Below are 18918 nucleotides of genomic sequence, written 5' to 3'. Positions count from 1 at the left end.
ACCACTTTCATTTGTGATGGCCAGCAGGTTGTGCATATACCTGGATGCCTCCTACCTTTTCCACCACACTGGTAACCTCCCAACCACTTCTGGCTGCCAGATTTTTGAGAGCCTCCACATTGGCGTTACTCAGGGATACCTAAAATACAAATGTTGTAAAAGCTGAGAGTTCGACCCACAGATATGTGATCAAATAGTTTCTGCCTCTAAGTGGGACCTGTTCAAGCCAAATGGTAATGCTGAGCTTAGAACTAAGCTATAGGTAACACTGTTTCCATCTCCAACTCTTTTTAAGATTTTATTTATTTATTCATGAGAGACACATAGAGAGAGGCAGAGACATAGGCAGAGGGAGAAGCAGGCTCCCCGCAGGGAGCTCAGTGCAGCACTTGATTCAGGGATCAAGTGGATCCCAAGACCCCGGGATCATGACTTGAGCTGAAGGCAGACGCTCAACCACTGAGCCACCCAGGTGCCCCCCTCCCCCCACCTCCAGCTCTTTTTACTCATTCATTCATTCATTCATTCATTCCTGAGAGACACACAGAGAAGCAGAGACATAGAGGAAAAAGCAGGTTCCTCACAGGTAGCCCAGCGTGGGACTTGATCCCTGGACTAGGATCACATCCTGAGTCAAAGGCAGATGCTCAACTGCTCAGCCATGCAGGTGTCCCTGTCTCCAACTCTTAATTCAGAATTCAGACAAAATAACACAAGGCCTACATGCTTCGCAAATTAGTGTCATATTAATTGGTGTCTCCAGCAAAGACAACATTATCTTTTAATATGACTTAGAATCAACAGTAAACTTCGATTTCCCTTTATATTTCATGGTCAAAAACTTTATAACGGCTAATACTTTGTTGTTGTGTTATAAAAATGCAAGCTGGAAGGCATATCATTCAGCACAAATCGCAGGGACACCAGCTCTTGATGTCATGCTGCCTGAATGCATCTGATGATAGATCATTCTGAGTAGGTACTTTGGAAACTATACACGTAATTCAAACAAGGCAGAGAAGCAACTAGTTGGTCACCACTTACTGAATGGTTTTGTTTCATTTTGAGATAAATAGTTGATATATTTCACCTTCTCATCTAACCTGGGTAGGCACAACCTGAATCTGTTAAACATGGGAACTTTCATTTTTATGATGATGCCATTTTCCATTTTAATAATGATGCAATTTTTACATGAAGAGCTCCATATAATAAAACCGTTACCTGGTTGGTTACGTCCCAGTGTACACAGAGTGGTACCTCTTCTTTGTGGGAAATAACATATTTTCTGGAAAAAAAATTAAAATTAAGTAACATATCATAATAATAATGTTATAATAGTAAATAAGTTTCCTTCCCTGCATTTAGTGCAACAACAGTAATCGAGACACTTTCTTGAACTGAAATCCACAGTTTTAAAAGCTGCTTTTTAGTAGTGGAATTATCAGGAAGATCAATTTCCGTCACGGTTAGCCTCCAGCCAGGAAACATCAGACCTTCTCATTTCACATGGTGTGGGAACACAGACCCAGAGAGGAGCCTTTTGTTACGTAATTTGCTAGATAAGAGAAGATAGCATGAAATCCTTAACCCAGGTCCCTTACCTGCCTAGGCGAATTCTCTTGCGTGCAATAGCTCCATGATACCGTCTCAAATCGTCCTTTAATAAAAAACAAAGCAAAATCAATAAATTTCTAATATTTCAGTGCTACAATCCTGACGTCTCTCTCTCCTAATTCAGTTGAAGGGGCTAGCTGGGGCACACGCAGTGTCCCTGCGTGAACTGTCCTCATCACTCACAGAGGCCGGGTGCATGGGTAAAAACACAACCTTTACAGCCTTTTTCTTTCTTTTTTTTAAAGTAGTGATTGTTACCATTTCTGTTACCAGAATTATACACATATCTCACTATAGAGTTTTTAGGAGAGGTGAGAGTTGGCACTCACGCACCTCAGATGAGGGGAGGGTATAGTCCCACCGCAGCTAAATGTAGGGAAGTGGGAGAAGAGAGTCACAATGTGGCCCAGAAGGTGACAGGCTCCCCCGCCATGTGTGGCCTAGCCCAGGTCTCCAGGGCCTCTGTTACTTCAACAAATGATGAGAATGACGCGGGGGGGCGGGAGGGGGGGGAAGAAAATAAAATGTCCATTTTACTTTGTGATATAGAAGAGAAAAAAAAATCCAAAGAGGGAGAGGCTTGGAAGTTGTGGCAGGTGTGAGGAATTTCTGGGTGGAGCCCTGTACCCACCATTTCCCCTCAAATAAGTGATCCAATCATGGAGACTCACGTGCCAATAACTGACCTTTGACATGGGTTTGATTCTGGGAAATGTGACCAGTTCTTCCTTATCATTGACAGCATTATAAATGAGAAAAGCACTGTTGATGTGCCGGCCCCGGCCCTCAGACCACTCCTGACAGTCAAAGGCCTCCACGCGCACTCCCACTTCCACACTGTGGAGGACAACACGGGGCCGTGGGCGGAGAACCAGAGCACGCCAGGCCTCTCTGCCCGCCACCACCACCACTGTCACCACCGCCACCGTCACCACCGCTACCACTGTCACCACCAGCACCACCACCACCACCACCACCACCACCACTCTTCCAAGTGAGAACAAGAATGAGGGCCCTGGGCTCTCTCTTTATCATTGCAAGTCTATGCAATTGTTAAAATCCGTTTCATCAGGTCGATGGATCTGACCTACTAGCCCCTGGAAGCATTTCCACTATACTTTCCCATCATCATGTGGGGGAAAGGCCAGCTAGGACTTTATATATATTCATGAACATATTTTGGCAATGAGGCGTGAGGGGAGTTAATTGTGCTAAAGGCAAGTTTCCTCCCTTAAAAACAACAGTTCTATATTAAAAGCATCAGATATTAAAATTGGATAGGAAACATACTCTTTTTCACATTTTAGAAGAACTAATATGAAATTAAATATTTTCATTGTGTATCATGAATAATAAAAATAACTGGGAAGCGGTTTGGACTACATGGTGATAAATAACAGGTCCATTATGAGTCAGTTGAAAAAAAAAAATGAGTCAGTTGAGCATGAAGTCACTGGGACTCTTGAAAATGAAAGGAAGAGTTAGTAATTATGACAGGACCACACCAAAACCATACCAGGCCCACTGGGAGTCCCCTTTATTAAGAGACAAAAACCAGCCCATCACAATTTATGAACTATGAAGAGGCCCAAGCAAAAAGAGGGTTAATATGAGTGTCTACAGCTGTTGACGACTGAATGAACTTCCAGAAAAAAATGAGAAGGAACTTGGTTACTTTATAGTAGTACCTACACTCATCCCCAGATTGAAATAAAAATAAAAAATTATTCATGTGCAAGTTCAAATTTGTTCGTAGCTGCCTAAGAGGATTAGGTGGGCTTTACCAGGTTTGAAATGTATTGTTGACAATGGCATTGAAAACCAGCCGATCTCCCACAGTGGATGGTCCCCGGAACTTAAACATGTCCACGGACTTCAGAAGAGGGTGCGCCCCACAGAGGCGGCTGAGGAAACAGGGAAGGGAGGAGAAAGTGCCCACACTCTTAAGTATTTTCATGAACTATTGATTTGTTTAACCAATGCAAGAGACAAATACTCAATGTGCTCTCTAAATCATCATATCTTTTAATTCTTTTAAGAGTGAAATAAATAACTAAATAACGTGCGTTGAGAGTTTGTACACTCCCTGCAAATATTTTGGGAAATATCACGACCCCAAGCTGTAGGTTCTTTACCAAGATGCTTGGTGCTTCTGCTCTTGGGTGGACAGCCCTGCTCTTGTTTTGTTCTTGATAAAAGTCCCTCTGAGAAACAAGCCAATGTCCTTTGTTCTCATGGGAGGGTTCTACTCATCCTGATGGCTCAGGATCACAATCACAGAGTCATGACTCCCAGGTTGAAGCAGGGCACAGTGAAGGAACTGCCAGTTAATACAGTTCATACCAGTTCCTCAGCTTCACAGTTAACTGAATTCACTCATATATCAAAAGACTAATTTTTTTCCCTATGGGAAAATTACCTGGATTGCTACACAAAGCCTAAAGGGCTACAATGTACACATATTACAATTTTTTTGATTGTGAAATTTTGAAATACGTAAAAAGTATATTTAATCTCAGAAAGTTACTTTTGTAATTTCCTACATTTTAGATTCCCACTTCGTCGTTCAATTACTCAAAGGAATTGTGCCAACACTAAGTGAACAGACTATGCCACAGCTAATTATATTGTAAACTTTTACAATAGAATAGGTTCAAATACTTTGTCATTGAGAATGACAATCTCATTTTAAAAAGGAGCTCTCGGGATCCCTGGGTGGCCCAGCGGTTTAGCGCCTGCCTTTGGCCCAGGGCGCGATCCTGGAGACCCGGGATCGCATCCCATATCGGGCTCCCGGTGTATGGAGCCTGCTTCTCCCTCTGCCTGTGTCTCTGCCTCTCTCTCTCTCTGTGACTATCATACATAAATAAATAAAAATTAAAAAAAATAAAAATAAAAAGGAGCTCTCTTATTTGTGCATGATTTATAAGAAGGATTTCTACAGGTTTCTAACTATAGTCACAATTATAAACATTCATAATAAAATTCTTTTAATTTGGGGAAAATAAAATCTTAACAATTTTCAACAGTCACAGAAATTGTCAGTAGGGCAGTTCCTGTTCAAATGCCTTTTTAGAATACACAATGTTCCTTAAAGCTGCTCAATTAACCTATGTGGTTCCATTAAGAATAAAATGCCTTTTTTTTTTTTTTTTTTTTGAAACTGAAGAATACTTAAAAGTTTTCTTTCAAGCTCCTTCCACTTTCTCATTTTATTTTTCAGGTAATCCTCTAGCCATATGATTCTAACCAGGCATTTCAAAGGTCAAACCTAATTGTAAACTGCCTTTAAAAAAGTTTGCAACTTGACTATTTTTAAGTGTAAAGGCTGCTTCTATTTCTGTTTTGCATCTATATCATTACGGGGAGTTTAAGGGTTACATGACCAACATTTACAATTCAGAATAAAGTATTAGAACAGTCATTTCATTTTTATTTTTGAACTAAGAACATAAACCTTCACCTTCAAACAAAAGGACAGATTAATCCTTAGGGAAACAGGTAAATGGCTTATTTTTTCATTTTAATAAAAGGCAACACTCTTCTCCCCTTGGCTAGCTCAATAACTGGGACCCAGAACCCTTCTGACCTCTCCTCACTTAACCCAACATCAAACGCCAAAGCCAAAACCAAGAACCTTGCAGAAATAGTAGCCACGGTCTCCATCCAAGCCATAATTTGGCCACCAAAAGTATTTCCATGATGGTTTGCATGGGGTGGAAGGACAAGTTCAATACTCTGAACAGATGTGCCACTTGTGGAAACCATTCCTTCATCACAAATGGGGTCTGAAAGGTAGATGCAAACATTAATATTGGTGGAGTTAACTGCAGAACTTGGGACCATGGCTTTCCTTCCTAGCAGCACGGATCTTAGGGGATTTTTAGAAAAATTAAATTATTCCCAAAGATTTAAATCTCCTGAGGAAATAAATGGACTTCGTTCTACAGAGTAACTTTCACCTGAATGGTGGATATTCACAGAGAACTGGATAAGATAACTGATGAGAAAGGCCCTTTTAGAGACTGTATTCCAATCTATCTTACAAGTTCACAGGACTTTTGATTAAGAGAATAATTGAACTTAAACTTGAGTTGTTTGGAGTGGAGGTGGGGCAGATCAGGGAGGGAGAGGAAAAAAAAATTTGGGACTTGATGGATATGTTATCTTGATTGAGGTGATGGTTTTATTGGTGTACATGTTTCAAAACTTATCAAACTACACTTCAAACATGAGCACATGAATTGACGGTACATCAATTATTTGTAAGTATATTTATAAGCTATAATTACTATTTATAATTATTATTCATAATATTTATTATTTATAGTACATAAATTACACCTCAATAAGGTGGTCAAAATGAAAGGAGTTTGAGCTATAAAGGACCACAGACACTGAGAATCTGGAATAGTTTGCTCTAGTATAAACTTTAGAATGGGAATGTAGCCTCCCATGGTTACTGTTTTGCAATGAATGCAGTCACAAACAGAAAAGACACAATGAGTATTTCCCGTGTCCTTCTGCTTCCTTTGAATCATATCTGCTTCATTTACTGACAAATTGGTTTTTACTCTCAACAATGGAGAAATCATTTACTCTGGCTGCAAAGCAGTAAAATGTATTCAATTATGCTTCCTGCATCGTCTAGTGAATCACCAGCTAGGCCTAAATCTCATGTGCTATTGTTTGAGGAGGTAGGGGGAGGATTTACAAATCAGGGGTGCCATCCTGGTTGTGCTGTCAGAGGCAGAGCTGAGCTTGCAGTCCAAGAGCACAGATTGGCCAGCTGTTGGGAACTGGGAATGGGGCCATTCTTGGCACAGTCACATATAAGTGAGAAGAGAAGTGCAGCTGCAAAGACCTTAAACTGCATTTTCTCATGAAATTTTTAGATTTCTAATTAATTGATAGTCTTTTAATTTCCCCCCTTCATTCCACTGATCATTTCAGTCATCTACTTAAAAACACATCAGAAACATCCCGTAACATCCTAGTCTAAAAAGCTCAAAGCCTTCCCATGACCCTAAACTCCTCCTTCTTTGTCTGGCTTGTGCCTACCTCTCCAGCCCCAGGTAGTCAGGACCACCACCCTCCCCTCAACATATTCCCTCTCAATCTCTCTCTCTTTGTTCCATTCCAGCTATGAGACCTTTTTTCAGTCCTATACCTAAGTACTTTTCTGGGTCTCTCCCATGTATGTAGACAGTATACATATAATTAAACTTTTGTTGATTTTCTCCTGTTAATCTGTCTCTTGTCAATTGAATTCTTATACCAGCTAGAAATAGTTTATAGGGTAGAAGAAAATTTTTCCTCCTCAACATTCTGTTGGCCCAGGCATCTTTTCTTCAGGAGAGCCTTCCCAGGCCTAGCAGCTAATTCCCACTGACATGACCTCTCATGTGTACTTTTCTTTCACAATTATAGTTTTATGTATATTTGTGTGATCTTTGATTGTCTGACCCACTAGATCCTAAGCTCTTTTGGTCAAGAACTGATATTTTCTTAAATTCTAATATAAATCCTGAAGATAGGTGCTTAGTAAATATTTATTGAATGAATGGACAAATAAACTTAGCTGTGCTGGTTTATTCCACATTCAGTCTTTGCTTTCAAGAGAATTTTTTAGGTAATTAAATGTACCAATTTACATTTCTATGTGTTGTTTATTAGAGTTGCCACTGCTCTGCATTTTTGCTTAATATTGTCTCTTCAAATTTTTCCAGTTTTGTGGGTGTGAAATATCTTGTGTTGGTTATAATTTTCATTTCTCTGATTAATGAAGTCCAACATCTTTTCATAAGTATATTAAACTTTCTTGTTACTTCTGCATGAAATGTTTATGTCATTTGCTTCAAGTGTTACCTCTCCCTTTCTTTTTATTCTTTCCTTCTGGAACTTTGATTAGATGCATGTTAGACTTCTTATTCCTTTATGTCTTCAAATCTTCCATATAATTCCCATCTCTTTGCCAATCCATCTGCATTCTAGGTAACTCCTTCATATCTATCTTCCGGTTACTGTCTTATTGGCAGCTTAATCTGTTCACTGAGTTTCAAATTTAAATTATTATATATATTTTTGTATAGAAATTCTCTTTGTTTCTTTGTCCAACCTTCTAGGTAATTTTTTTTTTTTTTTTAAGATTTTATTTATTCAGACAGACACAGACACAGAGAGGCAGAAACACAGACAGGGGGAGAAGCAGGCTCAATGCAGAGAGCCTTGATGCAGGACTTGATCCTGGGTCTCCAGGATCACGCCCTGGGCTGAAGGCGGCGCTAAACTGCTGAGCCACCCAGGCTGCCCTAGGTAATTTCTTTATTCCTGAACAATACTTTTGATTCTATTTCTTAAAATATATTAACATTCTTACTTAATATTCTTTATATGTTAAATGCAGTAATTATAGTCTTTGTGGGCCTCTTTCCATTTTCTGGGGCTTCCTCTGGATTTGGGTGATTTTTTTTAATTTTATTTTTTATTATTTTTGACTAGGAGTTAATATCCCTTGGATCTAATATGTGTGGGGATTCTTGAGAGCTGGGCTTAAAGTCATTTTCTACAGGGGTTTGCATTTATTGTTATAGATCACCAGGGGTATTAGTGGGAAGTAGCAGTTCCCACTAAATTTCATGTGGTCTTGTTTCAGTCCAAACAAATGATGTGAATTCTGATGTCAAATCTACATGAGAATGTGCTAGTGATTGTGCTTGAATTCCTTAAGGTTAACACGTTTCCCTGCCCCGCCCCCCCCCCCCCCCCCCCATTCTACCTAGGGCTAAGGCTCAGATAGGAAAGCATCCCTAAGAAAGCTCTCTGGGGATTGAGATTTTTCTAACTGACTCACCAAGAATATCATTTTTTTAGGTTTGCAGCTACTTATAAGGTTCCCTGACATAATCTTCAATGTAACATGGGCCACTGGTTTTGTCCTGATCTTTTGCAGGCCCATTAAAACACAAGTTCAAGGTCTTCTAACACCTACAGAGTCCAGAGCAAATGCCAGGTCTTCTATCACCGTACACTGCTACATTGGGTTTTCTAGTCATTTCTGGACTTCAAGGTTTTCTCTTATTTTTCTCCCTGCTGAGATGTGTTTAGAAACATGTTTGTAAATATTTTATCCAGAGATTTTAGTTTGTTTTTGACAGCAAGTCCACTATATTGCTGTCATCAGTATTGGCCTGCTTCTTAAAGTGGTCTTTAAAAGGCACATGAAATCTTCAATCTATTTCAATTTCTCTCTCTCTCTCTCTCTTTTTTTTTTTTTTTTTTTTTTTTTTTGCTGTTACTGACTTTGTCAGATGATATCCTATTAATATCTAAAACCAGTACTAAGTTTTTTTTAGGTTGGTATATCTTACTTTTTTTGTTCAAAATAAATATAAATTATCTCTAAAATAAAATGCTAAATGAAAAAAGAAAGGGACGTAGCTGTTTGAATACTGTGCTCCAAATATGTGCTAGAGTGTAATATTGGTTGTCTTTGACGATAGGAACTGGCTAACTGGGAGATACTGATGGTAGGAAGTCTTACCTTTTAACTGAATGCCTTTTTTATAGCTTTTGAGCTTTTCACCCTGTGTATGTGTACTAACTATTTTTAAATAATTTAAAATAATTATAAAATTCAAAACTGAGTGGGCCTTATGAGAGACATTATAAAGACTCAAATATAAGGCAATTCCTTCTTTTTTGAGGGATAACTTTAAAGAAAAAGCTACTCAATTCTTATGAAGACATACATGGCATGCACTGGGCTACACAGAAGTGGGTACTAGGGCAGGTCATGTGTGCATAAGCATCAGCTGTGACTTGTATGCAGAAATATACTGAGTACAGATGACCTCGGTACTAAAGCATGCTTGTTGGCGGCAGGTAATTGCCAATCAATGGAGAAATATGGCTCTCCCAGGCTTAGAGACCAAGTCAGGCTCACAGCTCTGGCTGTGTACTCAAGTTAAGCATGGTAAACAAACCTCACCCTTTCTACAGCCTTTAAATAAGAGCATACTTGTCCAGAGGTCAATACTTGTACCTTGGATGTTCATTAAGTATTGGGTCATCATTCTGTTTGGACAATTTTTGCATTCATTCTACAATTTTGGGTCAGGAACTTTGACCTGAATTGAGGATATTCTAGTTTTCCTTCTCATAACCAGAAAGGATCAAACTAGGATAATGCTCATAAAGACTTGACTTCTAGCTGAGAAATAATTGGGGGATCCCTGGGTGGCACAGCGGTTTGGTGCCTGCCTTTGGCCCAGGGCGCGATCCTGGAGACCCGGGATCGAGTCCCACGTTGGGCTCCCGGTGCATGGAGCCTGCTTCTCCCTCTGCCTGTGTCTCTGCCTCTCTCTCTCTCTCTCTCTCTCTCTCTCTCTTTGTGTGACTATCATAAATAAATAATAAAATAAATATTAAAAAAAAATAAATAAATGCTCCAATATGAAGTCTTTTCCTATAAGCCAAGCTTCCAAAAAATGACCCCGTGGTACAAGAGCACATTCCAAAGAAGTCCTGCTTTTACATCATCTAATCTCATCTAATTTTCCTTTTCTTCTGAAAGGAAATTTTGACTCAAATTTCTAACTGTTCTAACAATATGCACTTCAACCACACAAAATCTTGAAAGAGATTCCAATTAGTTGTGATATTGGTATCACTATAGAACCTTGGGTTTTCTAAAAATATGGTTTAATAATGAAGATGATCTAGCTAGCTTCCTTTAGATGGTATTGTCCAGTTCAAAACAAACTCCATCCAGATACACCAGGGGGCAGATGGGCAAACCATGTGCTCTCTGGCAACTTAGAGTTCCAGGGTCCAGCTCTGACATTAAGAGAAATTGCTTTTAGGTTCTACGATATCTTGATGGCAAGAAAGCTAGTAAAATTTCTAAAAAGATTAAATCAATGAAGTTAGGTTAAGAGTTGTTTTGTGCTAAGGAATAATCTGTTTTAGGGCAGATTAGAGGAAACATGATTAAAAACAAACTCTGAAAATCTATAATTCTAAACTAAACCAGACCTCTAGAGGTTCTGTCCAACTTCCTAACAAACTGAAACTGAAGTCCATTACAGTCATTTTACCTCTATATTTGAGTGGCTGGAGCACGAGAGGGTGATGTCCCCATTCCCAGTTCAGTGGGCAGTTTTTATTCCTAACTTCCTGGAATACAGCTGACCTTTCATTTCTTCATGTACCTCTACTCCTTTGGCTCATGATGCCAGTCTCTCTGGTTCTCCTTGCACCCCTTCCACTAGTCACTCTAGGTCTTCTTCATAGACCCATCCTCTTCCGGTGATCATCTCTTGAATGGCCATGTGCTATAAGTTCCACTCTTAGCCTACCACCCTTGTGCCACTGGGAGCCCTTCCTGGGTGATTGTAGGTACTGGTTCATTTGAATTGCCACCGGTAAGCTGTTGTGTCTCAAAGTAAATCTCCCCAAGCCCTGGTTTTGTCCTTTTGGTTGTTTCACAGGCATGTCAGGCTAAACTAAACTCATCATCTACCTCATCAGAAATGCCCCTCCCCTGCCCTGTGTATGCATTAGCTCAGTTCATGACACCACTATTAACTAGACAGTTGCTCAGGCAAGAAACCTGAGAGTTACCCTGAATAACTTCTTCCTCATCCATCACCCCTCATGAGTGACCCTATTCTGCTGAGTTACCCTCTGTATATATTTGGACTTTTCCCTCCCCTCTCTACATTACTGCCTAGAGTAGCCACTCCTCACTTCTTGCCTGGTCTCCCTCCCTCTAGCCTCCCCTCCTCTATGCAGAGTGACCACATTAAGTGCCAACCTCATTATGCAATTCTGCCCAAATCTTCATCGGCTTTCCTCAAGGAGAGAAGAAAGGTCAAGCCTCTTTGCTTGGCCTAAGAGAGCCTCAACGACACAGTTCTATCTTTTCAGTCCTGCCTCCTTCCACCTCCTTTTCTCTCTAGTAAGTCCTTGTTCTCTTGGTTCAGCTATTTTATTACTTCAGCAAAATGTATTTTTTTTAATTTTTTTTATTTATTTATGATAGTCACAGAGAGAGAGAGAGAGAGACAGAGACAGAGACAGAGACACAGAGGGAGAAGCAGGCTCCATGCCCCGGGAGCCCGACGCGGGATTCGATCCCAGGTCTCCAGGATCGCGCCCTGGGCCAAAGGCAGGCGCTAAACCGCTGCGCCACCCAGGGATCCCAGCAAAATGTATTTTAAGTATATTTTGGTACTGAGACCATCTTTACAGAAGGATGGACTCTTTAGCACAGTAATTTAATGAGGAGGTCTTCATTTCTTTAAAAGTAGCTTGATAATGGGCATTGTTTTTTACAAGTCTGCAAGAATAGAAGCTTTTGAAAAACGTTTTTTCTAACCCAAAGCTCATCTGTGGGGTGGCCCCGGGAGCATGATGATGTCATGCAGGGCAGAATGAAGCTGCCCCCTGTCCCCCTTGCCCAGGTCACCCCTGCCTCTGCCTTTCCTCTGGTCTCTGTATGTCCTCTTCTTCCTTCCTCTCTTTTAATATTCTCATCCCGATCTATTCTCATCTCCTTTCCTTTGTCTTCTACATGTTTGTCTGCTTTCGGAGCTCAGATGAGTTGGACCTTCTACAAACTTCCTGGCTCCCCTGGCAGTGGTGAGCAGAGGGACGCACATTGGACCACTCCATTTCCTCCCTTACCACTCTGCTCTTCCCAACAGGTCATGTCCCCTGGGACTGCAGGGGATGGGGTCAGAAGAAAAGGAAGGGTGTGGGAGAGGCAAGGCAGCCCATGAGGCCTCAAAGAACCTAGGAGATAACAGCCAGAGAATTAAGACACTCTGGTCCATCAAACATTGTCACTGGGGAAGAGCCAGGAAACAGGAATAGAATCTTATCGTTTCCATTTATAGCCCCAGTGATCTTTAGCAAGGTTCCTCACTGCTCAGTTTCAGTTTCCTCCTTTGTGGATATTATAATCAGCTCATAGGAAGTAACCAATGAAGCACCAGATGGATATATTGTGTTGTCATTCTTTCATTGACTGATCACTGAGTGCATGCTTACTGATAAGTACTGCTTGGTCCCCGTCACCCTTCTTTCCTGTCTTCTCCCCTGGAGAACCTCTAATTTAAAGAGATCTTAGGTGTCAGCAGTTCTATTTTGAATTGGCCAGGCCCTTCCTTCTCCAGTCACTGGGTTTGTTAGGAAAGATACCTAGCTTTGCCAGGGTTGAATTATAATAATAAGGTAAAAAGAAGTGTACTCCAAGGAAGGACCCCTTCACTTGTCACAGTAGTATAATAAGTTCCTATAAGTAGATTTACTGACCATCAAACTTGCTATTTTCCTTCATCAAGTTTTTAAAGGTATCTTCATGATGCAGTCGAACTTTCCTTCTCTCAGAAGCCAGATTATGTTCCACATGATCTTGCTCAGTTAGAAGTATGACTGGTTTTAAATGAATCTAGAGAAAGAAAAACATTTATTGTTCATTACCTTGTTATATTATAAGAGCACAACATGAATGTGCAAAACAAATGTTACATTGTTTTCTAACTCAAAGTAAATAGAGCATTTCTAGGTATTTTTACACATATTATTTGACTAAATTTTTTTTTTAAATTTTTATTTATTTATGATAGTCAGAGAGAGAGAGAGAGAGAGAGGCAGAGACACAGGCAGAGGGAGAAGCAGGCTCCATGCACCGGGAGCCCGACGTGGGATTCGATCCCGGGTCTCCAGGATCGCGCCCTGGGCCAAAGGCAGGCGCCAAACCGCTGCGCCACCCAGGGATCCCTATTTGACTAAATTTTTAAAAGATTTTTAAACTAAAAAAAATCAATATAGACTTAATTATTTCTTCATACAATAAGATATGTGCTTTAAAGAATTTTCCAAATATTAATTTTCCCTCCCTTTAAATTTTTCAAAAGAGCTACAAAACAAAACAAAAAATTCTTCAAATTAATGAATGAGGAGAAGGACTTTGAATACATTGAATTCTTACCAAGAAATGTTTTCTACTTCTTGCAAAATTAAGATCTCAGAGGGAGGGAATAAACATGTTCTAGAGAAAGCTATTAAGTACTGAGAGATGGTTTCAATTTGGAAATTTCATCACATGGTGTAAACATTATCTAATAAGCAAACTAAAAAGAATCAAAAGGTCAGAACAAAGCTTTAACTGACCTCCAAAAACCTGAAAATATGATGCAACAGAACCAAGCGCTCAGGCTCTGCCATAAATGCTTGTCTGTTGACCTGCGTGTATAAGGAAGTCACCTTGCAGCTGGATGGGGATAATTCCACGGACACCTGAGGGCTGGCACAGACCCTTAGCCAAGAAGATGGAACAGCTAGAGATTCATAATATGCTACTTTCAAGTCTAAAACTCCCCTAGATTGCCTTGTCTAATTTGTTTGGGAATATATAGACTTGATAACTTTTACTGGTTTAACACTACAGCCATGCTTTAGTTGTGTGACCAGCAGGGTATAAAAGTCCACCTGGTAAACTTGTGTCTTGGCTCTCCAATCTACACATAAAGCATACTTTGTATAACTGGAAAGGACCCTGAAAGTGAAAAACTGAGAGCTTTTCCCCTAAGGTCAGGAACAAGACAAAAAATGTCCACTCTTACCACTTTTATTCAATGTAGTTCTAGAAGCTCTAGCCATAGCAATCAGACAACAAAAAAGAAAAAAAGGGCATCTGAATTGGTAAGGAAGAAGTAGAATTCTCACTATTTGAAGATGACATGATGGTATATACAGAAAACCCTAACTCCACCAAAAAATCACTAGAAGTGACAAATAAATTCAATAAAGTCACAGGATACAAAATCAATGTACAGAAATCTGTTGCATTCCTATACACTAATAATGAAACAGCAGAGAATGAAATTAAGAAAAGAATCCTATTTACAAATGCACCAAAACCAATAAAATATCTATGTATAAACCTAACCAAAGACGTGAAAGACCTGTACTCAGAAAACTATAAAACAATGACAAAAGAAATTCAACACAATGTAAAGAAATGGAAAGACATTGCATGCTCATGGATTGGAGGAACAAATATTGTTAAAATGTCTACACTACACAAAGCAATCTACACATTTAATGCAATCCCTGTCAAAATACCAACAGCATTTTTCACAGAACTAGAACAAATAATCCTAAAATTTGTAGGGATCCACAAAAGACCTTGAATAGCCAAAGCAATCTTTAAAAAGGAAAACAAAACTGGAGGTATCACAATTCCAAATTTCAAGTTATATTACAAAGTGGTAGTAATTAAAATAGTATGGTACTGGCATAAAAATAGACACATAGAACAATGGAATAGAATAGAAAACCCAGAAATAAACCCACAATTACATGGTCAATTAATCCTTAACAAAGGAGGAATAAATATACAATGAGAAAAAGTCTCTTCAACAAATGGTGGTGGGAAAGTTGGACAGTCATATGCAAAACAATGACACTGAACTCCCTTCTTTCATAAAAATCCTTGAAGAGAGCACGGACAGTAATTTCTCTGACACTGGCTGTAGCAACATTTTTCTAGGTATGTTCTCCTGAGGCAAGGGAAATAAATACAAAAATAAACTACTGGAACTACAACAAAATAAAAAGTTTCTGCAGAGAAAAGAAAACAATCAACAAAACTAAAAGGCAACCTACTGAATGGGAGAAGGTATGTGCAAATGACATATGTGGTACAGGGTTAGCATCCAAAATATATGAAGAATGGATACAACTCAATACCCCAAAATCAAATAATTCAATTAAAAAATGGGTGGAAGGGCAGTCTGGGTGGCTCAGCAGTTTAGCACTGCCTTGGGCCCAGGGCGTGATCCTGGAGACTCAGGATCGAGTCCCACATCGGGCTACATGCATGGAGCCTGCTTCTCCCTCTGCCTGTGTCTCTGCCTCTCTCTCTCTCTCTCTGTTTCTCATGAATAAACAAATAAAATCTTTAAAAATAAATGGGTGGAAGATATGAACAGACATTTCTCCAAAGAAGACATCCAAATGGACAACAGGCACAAGAAAAAATGCTCAACATCACTAACCATGAGGGAAATACAAATCAAAACTACAATGAGATATCACCTCATACTTGTAAGAAGGATTAAAATAAAAAACATAAAAAAATAACAGGTGTTGGCAAGTACGTGGAGAAAGGGAAACGCTCTTGTGCTTTTGGTGGAAATGCAAACTGGAAAACAGTAGGGGGTTTCCTCAAAAAATTAAAAATAGAACTAGCCTATAATCTAGTAACAGCACTACTGAGTATTTACTCCAAAAATACAAAAACATTAATTGAGAGGGAAACATGCACCACTATGTTTATAGCAGTATTATTTACAATATTTAAACTATGGAAGCAGCCAAGTGTTCATTGATAGATTAACAGATAAAGAAGATGTGGATGTGGTATATACATATACAATGGAATATTATTTAGCCATAAAGAAGAATGAAATCTTGCCATTTGCAATTACATGGATGGAGGTAGATAGTATGATACTATGCAAAATAAATCATAGAAAGAAAATACCATATGACCTCACTCATGTGTGGAATTTAAGAAACAAAACAAATGAGCAAAGGAAAAAGAGAGAAAGCAACAAACCAAGAAATACTCTTAAATATGGATAACAAGCTGATAGTTACCAGAGGGGAAATGGGCAGGGGCATTGGTGAAATAGGGGATTGGGATTAAAGTGTGCACTTAAGATGATGAAAAATAAAATTTTATATATATATATATATATATATAATTTTTTTTTTTTTAAAGGAAAAGGACCCGGAGAACTATGCTTGGAAGTCTTGAACTTCTCTGATGTTTCCCATGCTTTCTTTCTCTTATACCATTTCTTTTAGTTTTACTGAAGCCCTACAAGAGGATACCCTATGGAGTTTTGTGAGTCCTTCAGTGATCCAGCCCAGGGAACTGATGAACTGAGCCTCATCATGGCCCATCTCATCCTGGACTATACTCACTTTGGATAGAGATGCAGGTAGGTCTGCTGTTTCAAACCAAACCACTGATTTTTCATGGCTCTCTTCATGATATGCCACTGAACAAGAAGGTTACTAGGTGGAAAGTTTCTAAACTTCAATAGTTCAGCCTCTTTGACATTCTTCCTTCAGGTACAAACAAATGACTGAGCCATAATATGCAATTGCTTACTAAGTTGCTCTTGCTTTAAAAAAAATATTTCAACTCAATTATATAACTCAATTTTGAATTTATACAACCACAAAATAAAAGAATGAAACCAGTAAACACTATTTTTGAGAAACTGGTGGGCCCTTCAGATCACTTAAAACAGTATTTTTTCCTCTTTCACCAACTGATTCCATCTCCCTTTCTCTAAGGTATGGGACACTATATTGCCACACAATAACAACTTTTACAAAAAATAGTGGTAGACAAGTTTTGGGAAAGCATATGTCACAGTAAGAAAAAAGGTCTTTTTTTCCATAATAATTCTGATACAGTCATTAATAAGTCCCTGAATAACATGCTAGATACTTCACACAGAAAATGTACCTTTTCTTTTCCAATTGGTTTGGCTACAAATGTAGAGAAAGCCACACTAACAAGTTTCTCAATACCAGTGAACATGTCCTGTACTATGACCTTGATGCTGATCTAAAATGAAAAGAAAAATAGGTGAGTAAACTCTTAGCCATCCAGATAACACACAAGATTACAGCAATCAAGACTGTTATGCCCTTCATCATTCTTTTGTTTTTGAACAAAATCAGCATTTTAATTTATTTTTAAGCAACACTGTTCTTTCAGTGATGTTCCATAAAATTAAAAAAAACTTTTTTCTAATTATAGAAAAATACATATTTACCATGAAAGTTGGTAAACATAAAAAGAGACAAAAATGGATTCTGATTATCTAGAGTAAATATTATTAGTAGTCCCACCACCCAGATTAATAATTACTAATGTTCAGGTGAATTTATATAAACAAATCATCATACTGTATTTATAGCTTTATTATAATTTTAAACACAGGCATTATCTGACAAGCATTTTCTAATCCCATTGTTACTAAATATACTTTTGAAATCAAGATATTCATGAATGCCTTGTAGATCACCAGAGAGAGGGACTACAATCCATCTCTTTTAAAATCTTTAGTCTCTCAGTTTTATAACCAAGTTAACATGGACAAAATTGCATCATGTTATCTGTACTCCTCATGTGTTTCCTTTTTCAGGAGTTTTATTTTTCAGGAATGGCAAGGAGGTAGCCAAGACACTTTATGGTGACACCACAACAGACTTGATTTCCCCATGTGAAGAGGTCTGAAGCTTGGGTCCTGCAGATTTTACTTTGTAGAAGTGTTAGTAAACTCAGGAATCTGTCATTAGATTTTGGATAAAAAACACTTGCCCCACATATCCCTGGTAAATAACACTATGTTTTTGAAATCATGGGAAACCTCAGGCATCTTAGTTTAGCACTATGTTATCAGCAACAGAGAGGAGCTGTTTCTATGTCTTTGCCGAGTACCTCATGTACAAGAAAAATCAATAATCCATACTTAATTTTACGTCACTTACCTTGTTAACACAAACAAGTATTTGCATGGTAACACCTAAGTTAACTCAATGGTGATTAAACAAATTGAAGCCATCCATCCTCAACCCCACAATTGTAGAGGGTTAAAACGGGTTCTGAAAACTGTCTTCCGTTATAACAGTTATGTATGATGACCAAATAAATGTCCCAAAAACATATACCAGGAGGACTTTCACTCTGTCATCAAAGAGTAAGTCAGACTGGAATTACATTCTGTGAAAACAACTAGAAAGGTGAACCAAGTATAGGAAACAACTATTTTCATATGTCAGATAGCAGACAATGCAGAATTGTGACCCCCAACAAAGGGGAAAACAGATGAGAGGAGCACTTGAATTTCCTGGGCTCTCGGCCTGAAGGTAATTCCCAGAGTATGGCCAAGGAGGGGAAAATGAATCTTGCTGACTTGAGGAGCCAGAAATCAAGGACACCAAGGCACCTGAGATTTGTGGGCTGAGCCCTAGAAAAAAGGGACCTACACAAGGAAAGAATTCCAGAAATATGCACATGGTCCTGTTGAGTGTTTGGGTGGCTGCCAGTCTGAGCACCTGTAGGGTAGAAGCTCACACGGCCAGACAAGAGCACCTCCTGAGGCTGGAGAGCTGTAACGTGAGTAATCCCAAGAACTCACACAGCTAGGAATCTGGCATTCCCTACAGCCAGACCTCATTGAATACACAACATATTCAGAGATC

At 39.0% G+C, this 18918-nt stretch overlaps 2 protein-coding genes across 4 annotated transcripts in view; one reads left to right on the top strand and one right to left on the bottom strand.

Annotated features, from left to right (window-relative positions):
* ACOT12 (acyl-CoA thioesterase 12) overlaps positions 1 to 18918 on the bottom strand; it is a 43694-nt gene that overhangs the window by 9095 nt on the left and 15681 nt on the right. The window contains 8 exon segments of the mRNA XM_077866405.1: positions 56 to 139; positions 1225 to 1288; positions 1605 to 1660; positions 2304 to 2454; positions 3402 to 3521; positions 5255 to 5405; positions 12937 to 13072; positions 17174 to 17275. Of these exon segments, the coding sequence (XP_077722531.1) occupies positions 56 to 139; positions 1225 to 1288; positions 1605 to 1660; positions 2304 to 2454; positions 3402 to 3521; positions 5255 to 5405; positions 12937 to 13072; positions 17174 to 17275 (864 nt within the window).
* ZCCHC9 (zinc finger CCHC-type containing 9) overlaps positions 1 to 18918 on the top strand; it is a 45103-nt gene that overhangs the window by 20617 nt on the left and 5568 nt on the right. For 2 of the 3 annotated variants that reach the window (XR_013362021.1, XR_013362018.1), the window contains one exon: positions 16501 to 16637. The gene's annotated coding sequence lies outside the window, so the exon portion shown is untranslated. Of the gene's footprint in view, positions 1 to 2359; positions 3683 to 16500; positions 16638 to 18918 lie in introns of those variants that run through there. The other variant, XR_013362017.1, reaches the window with a different exon arrangement.

The sequence above is a fragment of the Canis aureus genome, chromosome 2 (assembly GCF_053574225.1).
Source record: "Canis aureus isolate CA01 chromosome 2, VMU_Caureus_v.1.0, whole genome shotgun sequence".
Taxonomy (NCBI): domain Eukaryota; kingdom Metazoa; phylum Chordata; class Mammalia; order Carnivora; family Canidae; genus Canis; species Canis aureus.
This window is presented reverse-complemented; position numbering and strand designations above follow the sequence as displayed.